General features: G+C 41.0%; 1 protein-coding gene across 1 annotated transcript; it reads right to left on the reverse strand.

Moving 5' to 3' along the window:
• Positions 1-11,594, reverse strand: ZC3H12B (zinc finger CCCH-type containing 12B). The gene is made up of 5 exons (XM_069464085.1): positions 10,984-11,594; positions 5,400-5,539; positions 3,355-3,589; positions 2,596-2,702; positions 1-1,415 (listed from the first exon to the last, which is right to left on the reverse strand). Exons 1-5 carry the CDS (start codon positions 11,592-11,594, stop codon positions 1-3), a joined length of 2,508 nt encoding a protein of 835 aa, XP_069320186.1.
• Between the last annotated feature and the right edge of the window lie 324 nt (positions 11,595-11,918).

The following is an 11,918-nucleotide window of genomic DNA, read 5'->3' on the forward strand; positions in this document are numbered from 1 at the left end:
TCAACGTGCAGCCCTAAGCTTAGCAACAATCAAGGCTGCCAGTTGCTGGGCATCTGCTGTGTGGGGATTCTTCTCCATCACTGCAAGGACGATGTTAGAAGGGAAAATATTGCAGAGATTCTTGTAGGTCTGATACTGGTGCTCTGGGATCATATGCTCCCTGGAATCATTGCACATCCCAACCCAAGGATTCCTCCAAAGCTGCTCCATCTTTTCAGGCACACTCCGTACCATGACTGGCTCATAACATGGTTGCATGAGGCTGTTACTCAAGGGATAGGAGTGGTAGCCATAGGAGTCGGTTGCACAGGGCAGTGGGTCCCAGCTGGCATGCTGTTCCCGGCACAGAGGAGGTCGTCTTTGCCTCATGGGGTTGCTCTCATAGAGGCGGGAGTCAGAAATGCTATCCATCCGAGTCATCACCAGGGCACGGCCTGGCTGGGGGGTTGCCCCAGGATGGATATTGGGAGGCATAGGATAGTCTCCAGGGCAGTTGGAACGTGCTCCAGTTGCTGGGTGCTGGGGGACTAAGTGGGAGACTGACTGCTTGTGGGGGGCTTGCTTAGAATCCTCTGGGCCATAGCTCTGCACTCGTGTTAAGGCTTCATGGTAACCATGAGGAAAAGGCTGAAGACGGTTCTGAGATGCTGAGCGGTGCAGCTTCAAACTGCCTTCAGGATGGGCATCAGCTACAGCCAAGTACAAGTTGTTGTAAGAGGAATAGTTGTCGTTCCTGGTATGGCTCATTCGGCTATCAGGACAGAGGTTGGGATTCCGGGCATACACCCCCCGGTCTGCTTCAGCCATGTAGTACTCTCGGTTATGCACGCTGTTGATGTTTAGTTTGGAGAAGTCACCTAATATTGAATAGTAGCCATGGTCCCCCATGGACTCAAACTTTGGGTATTGCTCAGCATAGCTAATAGGGGTCCCATGGCTATTGGTAACCAGGATGGGAGGGTACTGCATGCTGGCCATGTGCTCCAATGAGGCCTTCTGGTGGGGGAAATGGGAGGATCCTGGCACTGGGCTGCTGGCTGAACGGGTGTTGAGTGCACCCACTGCATGGCTTTTGGGAGGTGGGATTGTGGGGACACTTAGGGCGGTCACAAGCGAGGGGACAGAGCTGGCCTCAGGCTTACGGGCAATGGGCAGCCATTCCTCAGGCTCCACAGCCATGGACCGGATGCTGGGATCTGATTGGCGCTTGGGGGCCACACGTTTGACCTCTGAGGTTATCTCACCTTTGGCACTAGACATCCCTGTGCCACACTTGGCCAGGGTGCCTTCACTCATGGTTTTCACTGTGGACAGTTTGGCACTGATGCGGAGCTCATCAGCCACCGAACGCTGGGGTTGGTTGGCCCGCTCCGGATGGTAGTATTTGCACTTGTGGCCGTAGGTGCATTTTTTGCCTGAAAAATAATGCCTTGGGGTAAGACTCTCTCTCATAGTGGTGTAACCCTCTGTGCCAGAAACTGTCATAACAATCTGGTCACTTAGGTTAGGCTTTTACTATTTTGGGTTAAGGCAGAAAATTAACTGTCCATAAAGATGAAAGACGGACAACACCAAGAAGGCATTACACACTGTGAGGGTAGAGGGAAGAAGTGGAAAGCTGGGGAGGAAATTGCAGAGTAAAGACTAAGAGCTGAGCAGTTGACTAGGCTTAATTTTCCAGTAATGTATTACTTTGCTTAGGCATAATCTGCATGTTGAGGCAGTGTAGAGTAACAGAAGGCAGCATGGTGTAGTGCAAAGAGCACAGGTTTGGAGGCCAGTCAAACCTGAGTTTCAATTCCAGCTATGTCCCTTACTAGCCGTGTGATCTTGATAAGTTACTTTATTTTTTGAGCCTCATTTTCCTCTTCTGTAAACAAGGTTCATAATCATGCCTATATTATAGGGTCATTGTAAAGATTAAATGAGATAATGAACATGAATGTACTCTGTGATTTAAATGTTGAGGACAAAAACCAAAATACCCCATAAAACAAAGGATTATTCCCCAAAAGAAAACATCCAAGGTAGCCTCAGACCAAGAAGCCCATGCTGCACTGTTAGGCTCACAAACTTTGTATCAGAGGGACTTGGGTAAGATTGTCAAAATACTCTAGGAAACTACATTTTTTAAAAGCAAATGAACATGAAGTTTGAAGGCAAATTTGAAAGTACAGATTAGAAGAAAGGGGTAGTATTAGTTGACAGAGGCTTGAGCCACCTGCATGAGAGACATGTTCTTCTTGGGGCCAAACCCAGTCTGGCATTGCCCTTTCTGTTTCCATAGGCCATGTAGGTTTCTGCATTTCCCTGCTCCCAGCAACATCGTTCAAGACTTAGGCAGCCTAGAGCACATACGTTATTTTCACAAGTGACAACTAATCTTCCCTTCAATTCTAGTTACCTTTTCCTCATGCGATTTCTAAGATTTTTCTTTAAATACATAACTGAGAGCACATGAAGACATAAACTCTAACTCATAGAAAGTGGACAAGCGAGGATTTCCCATTGAAAGGGAAACCTGGAAGAGAAAAGTATTCAGAGTCCTTTATGTTTCCCTTAGTACAGAACTCAGTTCTGCGCACAGGTACTCACCATAAGGACATGGTTGCTTCTTATGCTCAGGAACAACAGGTCTCTTTCTTAAGAAATTTTCAAGGCTTGGGCCATGGCGTCCTAAAGGATCATCTGGAGGCATAAATCTGAAAGCAAGCAAACCAGGTGTGAACGTCTTCTTTTCTGTTCTTACTACCTCTTATCAGGAGTCCAGGTCTCCATCACCTCTCTTGCCTGTACTGTTGTCACAGCATTCTAACCGCCCTTCCTGCCTCAAGTCTATCTTCTGCTAATCTGGCAGTTCTTCCCTTGGTTCCCACTTGATCATACAGAAAGGATGATTTTCTCTGTACATCATTCTTCCATGAACTATATGTGCCAGCCATACTGGCATTCCTGCTGGTTCCCCCAACATGCTACCCAGTTTCACACCTTCATAGCTTTATTCATGATATCTCCTTCACCCTGTCATGCCTACCAGCCTCATTTCCTCTCTAAACTGCATCCCAAATGTCATCTCCTTTGGGAGTCCTTTTCCTATTGCTTCATATAGACAAAGCAATTTAAAAAAACTTTAACTGTAGCACTTATCACAAAACATTGTGGTTGTCTCTTTCTCTTCTTCACTACACTTTGCATCCCGTAAGGGTGAATCCTATTTTTTATCTAGCCTTTTATCTCCATGGCAACCAGCATAATGTATGGTACACAGTAAGTGTTCAGTAAATGTTTATTGAAATAAAATGAAATCTATTCCTACTGATAACTGGTTTATAGGCCTACTGGAAAGAAACGCACTTGTCATTCACAAAAGAATACATCAGCAACCGCTCCTCGATAAACTTCTTCCATTCTGGCTTTTCGACTTGAAGATCTCGGTAGTTATCATTGGACACAATGATGCCATCAGAATCAAAAGCCAGTTTGACTATGAACCGATCATCGTAGCAGACAACCCTCCTGCCCTGGACTCTTCGGGATGGTGTGAAGACAAGAATCTTTTCCTTCTCCAGTTTACGTAGAATATCTTGATCTGTCGAAACATGGTTATATGCTACAAAGCAGAAACATCTTTGGAAATTAACAACATTATCTCCATATTACAAATACAAAAGTTGATACTAGATCAAGATATTATTTGCCCTTAGAGGGAAAGCAGGCTCTCTTTATGGTTGGATTGTGACCTTAGGCATGTCACCTTTCCCTTTGGACTTCAGAGTTTTTTTTTTTTTTTTTTGATGAAATGAAGGAAATGGATTCAATGACACCTAAGTTTTAAAAACTACCATGAAGGCCGGGTGCAGTGGCTCATGCCTGTAATCCTAGCACTCTGGGAGGCTGAGGCAGGTGGATTGTTTGAGCTCAGGAGTTCGAGACCAGCCTAAGCAAGAGTGAGACCCCTGCTCTACTAAAAATAGAAAGAAATTATATGGACATCTAAAAATATATACAGAAAAATTAGCCGGGCATGGTGGCACATGCCTGTAGTCCCAGCTACTTGGGAGACTGAGGCAGGAGGATTGCTTGAGCCCAGGAGTTTGAGGTTGCTGTGAGCTAGGCTGATGCCACGGCACTCTAGCCTGGGCAATAGAGCAAGACTCTGACTCAAAAAAAAAAAAACCAAAAACAAAACTATCATGAAGAGTGAGAAGTAACACTAATATCCTAGCATTCTTGATGCTTGTTTTGACCTTTGGCAAAAGCACCAGCTTTTTGGCTGTTAAAGAAAACAGGGCAGTATGCTGAGGATGTGTCTGTCAGGAGGAGAGTATACCATCACTCCTAGGGACTTACATTTTTGGCTTCTGCCTGGAGAAAAGCCAAAACTAAGGTGAAAAACATCAAGCTATAGTATGTGAGTATTGACCCCCTTTGCTTTTGGCCTCCTAATTCCTGGAGAGAGAAAGCTTGATGGCTGGCCTTGAGCAGGGCCAGGATCTACTCTCAGACTGAGGCTCGAGGGCCTGTTCAGCAGATGGCAAATAGCTCCACATACAGCTCAGCCTGCCATTCACTGGATTTTCTCATTAGGCACATCAGGCAAGAGCTGATACTCAGAGGACTGGCGTCTATATGCTCTCAAATGCTGTAAATGGCATATAATTCAGATACTGTTGTAAGTGAATGTAATGATCCTACTTCCACTTGGACTGCATCATGACTTTTGTGGACCATAGGCACTTTTGCCTTCATGAGCCCCCTCCCTCCATAAAGAAATATTAAACATTTTACTCTACAACTGCAGTGGTATAAAGCCAAATATAATCAAGCTAGATATATCATTATATATTCACTTTTATTATATTCTGTTTTTTCTTCTGATGTGAAAATAAAGACTTTCCATGGGACTTTAACAGTATCATCACCCGTTAGAGCTGAACCTGCTATGCCTCGTGGATAAGTTGGCTCTGACTCACATGGAACTTTCCTCTCTATTTCACCCCCTGATTTGCAAACCCCACAATTACTTCTCTGGTGCAGAATGAGATCCATTGTCTACCATGATGTCTTTAGTCTCTTGAAAAATTCAGTCCATATTCATAACCGGATTCATCCCCCTTTAGTCTGAAGTCTAAAGTCAAATAGAAAAGCATTCCTTTTTTTCAACTTTGTGCTTTATCCTTTACTGAATTGAAGTTTTCTCCATTTAACTGCCATGTGCCACAAAACAATGATGGTTGCATTTGGATCACTTTATCAAAAATATGCTTAATAAAAAATAGTTTATATATACTTAACAACTTAGAAAAATAATTATCTAAATTGAGACCATCAACTCCTCCCCAAACTATCTTGTTAGTTTTGCCTCTAGATGAGAAGAAATGTCTTATTTCAGATAGTACCTGTAATTGGTGCATCAGGGCGGGATTGCTCCTTTCTCCATGCAGGCACAAATACAGTAATATCTTTATGGCCTTTATCTAGAAACCAATCCACAGCAAGTTGTATTCCTCTGCAGGAGAATTCTTCTTTATTCCCATGACTTTAGGAAGATAGAGAATAAGAGGACAGAGGACTGATAATAAATAGCAAATAAGTATGCAAAACAGGCTTTTCCTTAGTACCGAGGGATTAAGACCAGATATTGTCTTTCTTGATGCCAATGGATGTATTCTTTTTTAAAAAGCAAATCAAATTCTTTTTTATTCAATTGTTACAAATATTGCCATCATTATTACAAACTTTATTCAAGGCTATGGATGGTTAATAACAACTCCCAACTTATTGCAGCCCTGGGGCTATCTATTATCACTAGTTCCATTTTTCTCCTCTTTTTCTGTTTCTATTGCTACCTTCTTTTCAAAGATTCAGATATTCACAACAGATGAAAAAAGAAGAGGTGTTACCAGATGAAGTGTTATCAAAAATATGCTTAATAAAAACATTTTATATACATTTAACAACTTAGAAAAATAATTATCTAAATTGAGACCATCAACCTCTCCCCAAACTATCTTGCTAGCTTCTTTATGTAAATTCTTTATGTAAAGAAGTTTACATAAAGTTTATATGGATGATTAATTGGAGATGAGTCTTAAACACATATATGTTAATCTTAAAAATAACATTGACAGCAAAAAAGACACAAAAATGCTCACTGAAAATGCTTCTTACATATGTCCATTTAATTGATATAATGTACTAACAAAAATTGTATTCTTAAAAATATTAAGATGTGGGAAATGGCCAGGCGTGGTGGCTCATGCCTGTAATTCTAGCACTCTGGGAGGCCGAGGCGGGAGGATCATTTGAGCTCAGGAGTTCGAGACCAGCCTGAGCAAGAGGGAGACCCTGTCTCTACTAAAAATAGAAAGAAATTAGCCAAACAACTAAAAATAGAAAAAATTATCTGGGCATGGTGGCACATGTCTGTAGTCCCAGCTACTCAGGAGGCTGAGGCAGGAGGATCACTTGAGCCCAGTAGTTTGAGGTTGCTGTGAGCTAGGCTGACACCACGGCACTCTAGCCCAAGCAAGAGAGTGAGACTCTGTCTCAAAAAAAAAAAAAAAAGGTGGGAAATGCTCACAATATAATTCTAAAAAACAAAGGAAAGAATACAGATTATATATAATGCAATCCCAATTTTGTAGAAGAAAGTCAATGTAAAAGCTCAGAAAAAACATCAGACATACACCAAAATATTAATAAAAATTATTATTTTGTAAGTGACTCATTTTCTTCATCTAATTCCAACATTTTTTCAAAAAATCAAGTATTCTTTTTATAATCAGAACATGATACAAAAAGAGAAAGAATTCTATTAGAATTACTTATAAGAATAACCATTGTGAAAACTTAAAAGCCAAACAGAATTCATTGGAATAGAAATTGGAAGAGGGAAAATTAGCAGATAAATTGGGGAAAGATATATTTGCCATCATCTTAAAAACTCAAAAATGGTGCACCCGATTTGTACCTGGTTTGTGAAAATTATGTCTTTTAGCATGGTATCTGGTGCCCTGACATATACATAAATTACACTAAATTTAGTTAATTAAACTGCTTGAGTGGTAAAATAAATTGGCATAATTATACCAATTCTATTACAATCAAGTGGATATTATTTGTCAAACAAGACTGATCAGAAGAAAATTACTGTTTTGTTAGAAGGTTAATTAAGACCAGGTGATGGGGCTTCTCGCTTTAGATTCCTCACCTTCTCACTGTTAACTAGTTTGCTCAACTACAACAGAAATTAGATTCAATTATATTGTTCCCTTTGGGTGAATTCATATATAATCTCAGGGGCCTCATGAATTCACACACTGCAAGACTTCCCACTGTCTTATCAATCTTGAGGCACACTGCAAAAATTTATTAAATGTGTTTGTTAACATTTCCAAGCATACACTAATCATGTTTAAAAGTCCCCAGTGAGTACCATAAAGCAATTATACTACTCTACTGAAAGTTGAAAGCATGTAAGAAACAAAAGGAAAAATATATTTAACTGCCAATATACTTCAAGGTAGCCTTAGAGACAGCTACCACTGATTGCTTCTAAAAAATTGAACAAGAGGGAAATTGGGCAAGGCCACAGTGCTTAAAGGGTTAATATTGGATGAACACAGCATGAAACAGGCAGGAAGGAAGATGTCCAGTTTTGATTTTTCCCACTGTTACAGTGCTCGTAAGTATAAAGAGTAACAGAACTTGGGAAATCATCAGAATTGCCATTAGCGGGAGGATTTGGAGGAAGGGGATGGATGGAATTTCATTTGACTCTGCAGTGCTACGAAGTGTGATCTCCCAAACATAGTCTAAGTCCAGAAATAAATACAAGAATAACATTTGATGTTAGACACTCCAACTTTATATTTTATACTGCCAAATTCTTTGTTTGAAAAATTTTTCAGGCCAGGCATGGTGGCTCATGCCTGTAATCCTAACACTCTGGGAGGCTGAAGCGGGAGGATCACTTGAGGTCAGGAGTTCAAGACCAGCCTCAGCAAGAGCGAGACCCCTGTTTCTGCTAAAAATAGAAAAAATTAGCCGGGTGTGGTGGTGCGCACCTGTAGTCCCAGCTACTCAGGAGGCTGAGGCAGGAGGATCGCTTGAGCTTAGGACTTTGAGGTTTCTGTGAGCTGGGCTGATGCCACGGCACTCTAGCCTAGGCGACAGAGTGAGACTCTGTCTCAAAAAACAAAAAAAGAAAAAAACAAAAAAGACCCCCCCAAAAAAACCCAGTTTTTCATCATTACAAAAGTAATATAAGCTTATAGTATAAAATGTGGAAAATACATAAAATATAAAGAAAAACCCAAATCCAACTGTTTTACTACTATCCAGAGACAAACATTGTTGATGCATTTGTATTCTGATATAAATTTATTAACACACTGAGAATTATATTAAAAAATGTAACATACCTATAGTATCCTATTAAAATATATTAAAAGTATGTCATTGAAACATTCCATGAGGCACAACAAATGCCCAATAAAAATCAGAAGGCACTTTCATCATTTAGCCAGGTGGCAATGAAGACCTACATAAAGACCCAGTATCAAAGTTTAGGGCCCAATAAATATTTAAGGAATGAATAAATGTTTAAAAAAAATAAAGTAATGCTTATAAGTGACCCATTTTTGCCCAAAGGACTTGCAAGTCACAGAATATCTTGGTAACACTACAGCTCACTTTGTCCTATAAACTGGCTTAGAAATATATTATGATCCAGGTTCCCAAGCCAAATTCTGCATAGCAGATGGGTCACTGGCCTCTCCCTCTGCAAATTTTTTTTAGTAGGGTTCAAATGTTTGGGCTTCTCTTAGACTTAACAAAGAATATGGTGGTATTTATGTTTTAAAGCCTTAATTCCCCTGAAATGGATTTTTCCTCCCAAAGAAGACAGCTCTCAGAATGCATGTACCTTTCAGTATCTTAGCATGTACCTTTCAGCACATATTGGTATATGAATCATAGGTACACCACTACTGTAAATGTTAAACAAATGCTGCCAATGGCAAACAAAGCATCATAATTTCAATGCAGGCTCATTCAACATGCTGAGGAACAACAGATGTTAACATGTAGTTTGTTTAAGAAATACCAATTTCATGATAAAGTTACAGCTAACAGGGAAAACAAACTGAATTTAGATTAATGGCAATAACAAACTCATAAGCAGACAATAGCACTGAATTTTGATCATGTGAAATGTGATTGTAGAATAAATGAGACTCATCAATAACTTATCAAACATACAAATCAGTAATTTGCCCTCAAAAACAATGGGATAATCTAATTTGAAACTTGCTAGAGTAAGGCTTTTTTACTTTGTTCTTATTGCTTACAGCCTAAGGATTCCAGTAAGTCCATCAAGCAATGATGGACTCAGTAGAAAATAGTCTCCTGATCACCGGGAATTTTTAAGCCAAGGCTGGATGACAATTCATTTGGGAAATAGAAGAAGGGATTCCTAAGGCTCTCTGACATGAAATAAAAACAATTATATGAGAGAATATGGAATAAAGTATGAAGCCACTATAGGTATTAGCCTCCCATTGTTGCTGTAACAAATTACCACATATTTAGTGGCTTAAAACAACACCAATTTCTTTTCCTACAAGTTTAAGAGGTCAGAAGTCCAAAATCAAGGTGGTGGTAAGGCTGTGTTCTTTCTGCAAGCTTAAGAGGAGAATATGTTTCCTTGCCCTTTTCAGCTTCTAGGGGCCAGCCACATTCCTTGGCTCAGGCCCCTTTCTTACATCACTCCAGTTTCTTATTTCTGCTATCACATCTCTTTCTACTCTGATTACATGGGGCCCACCCTAATAATCCAGGGTAATCTCTCCCATCTCAAGATCCTTAACTTAATCACATTTGCAAAATCCCTTTTTCCATGTAAGATAACGTATTCACAGGTTCAAGGGATTAGGATGTGGACATATTTGGGGGGCTATCATTTAGCCTACCACAGACACTGTAGCTCAGAGACAGTCACTGGGATCTGAAAAATCAGGAAGGTATTGTGGAAGTGGTGCATATTTATGGGTATGAAGATAAGGAGGAGATCACTTCTAGGTTGGGAAATGACATGAACGCAGGTAGTGGGGTTAGAAATCAGCATAATTTACATGGGGACCATTAAAGAGACTGATGTAAATACAATAAGTGTGAGAGATGCAATCAAATGGGAGGAGGGAAAGGCCAGATCACAAAGAAACTTAAAGCCAGGGAAAGGGATCCAAACTTGGTAGAATAGCAATTGAGAGTTACTGAAAGTTCCTAAGTAAGCCCCCCAAGTGACATTATAAAAATAGCATTTTCAGGATGAGTAGCTGAGTAGGGTTGGGACAGCAGACTCCAAGAGGAACAAAGCTGAATGGCTGGCTGGGCACGGTGGCTCTCGCCTGTAATCCTAGCACTCTGGGAGGCCGAGGTGGGTGGATCGTTTGAGCTCAGGAGTTCGAGACCAGCCTGAGCAAGAGGGAGACCCTGTCTCTACTAAAAATAGAAAGAAATTATATGGACAACTAAAAATATATAGAAAAAATGAGCCGGGCATGGTGGCGCATGCCTGTAGTCCCAGCTACTCAGGAGGCTGAGGCAGAAGGATCGCTTGAGCCCAGGAGTTTGAGGTTGCTGTGAGCTAGGCTGATGCCACGGCACTCTATCCCTGGCAACAGAGTGAGACTCTGTCTCAAAAAAAAAAAAAAAAAAAAAAAGCTGAATGGCTATCTCCTTTGAAGCAACACTTATGTCTAAGCTGCTTTTAGAACACTTGAAAACAAATTGGCAGCAATTTCAAAGGAGAGAGAAAAGGCAAAGGAAGGATCATTTTAGCCTTTGTCCACCTACAGGAACACAAGCCACATACAACAACCAAGGGCCTCTTACAGTGCTTTGTAAAGGAAGATGATTTCTATGAGCTCAGGGCAGTTTTTAAAGAAACAGGGGGGAAAAAAGACATACCAGGCTTACCTCATTGCTACGTTACTTCCATCAATGACAACTGGCCTCAAATTATCACTGTTGTCTATTTCATCTTCAAGAGACAATTCAGGGCTTGCAATCTCTTTGGAGCTGGGCCCACGAGGCACTAATAGACTTAAATTGATCTGCCCTTCTGAATCACCTTTGTTACCAAGTCTGACAAGCTCTGCCAACACATCATTAATAAGTGATTCTGGGCCCAGCTTGTTGAGCACAGATTGAATCTGTTCCTCTGCATAGCCCAGCTTTAGAGCAAACTCCATCTTGGCTTGGTATTCCTTCTCCAAGTCGAGCTTACCATCCTGTAAAATGCTGCTCTGGGAGAAGCTTGGGCGATCCAGACAGGGTGATCGACAGAGCTGTCGATGTGGCTTGGTGGATATCTCCTTTTTCTTCAACTGACCATCCCCAGGTTGGCACCTTTTGTTGTTTTTGTCACCGCTTTTAAGGATTATCTGTTCAGGGTCACTCTCAGAGCTCATCCACTCTTCAGAATCAGGATTGTCCTGCCCTGTGCTGTCCTGCTTCGACTGCTGCTTCTCTTCCTTGGAGGCACTCTTCTCCATTTTTGGTGTCTCCGCTGCAGCTGTGGCCGTCATCCCGTTCAGTGGGCAGTCTGGGGTCTAATCAGCTCTTTTTCTTTTTAGCCTGCTTGGAATCCACATACAGTGGCATTCCTCTGTGATAAAATGTCGTAGTAGCAATGGTGCAAGAGTTTGCTTGTTTGGTTTGGTGTGTTCAGATGTTAGCAGTCCCTACAAATAAACATACATACCACAGTCATGTTTATTAAACTTCTGGAAAATAATTTTATAATACAGAGGTTTCTTCCTAAGAAACTACAGGTTCTCTGGCATTTGATTTTTCTGCTTACAATGATGTAGGCTCACATTAAAAATATAGAGTCCTTAATTCTCTAATGA

The sequence above is a fragment of the Eulemur rufifrons genome, chromosome 30, assembly GCF_041146395.1.
Source record: "Eulemur rufifrons isolate Redbay chromosome 30, OSU_ERuf_1, whole genome shotgun sequence".
NCBI lineage: Eukaryota > Metazoa > Chordata > Mammalia > Primates > Lemuridae > Eulemur > Eulemur rufifrons.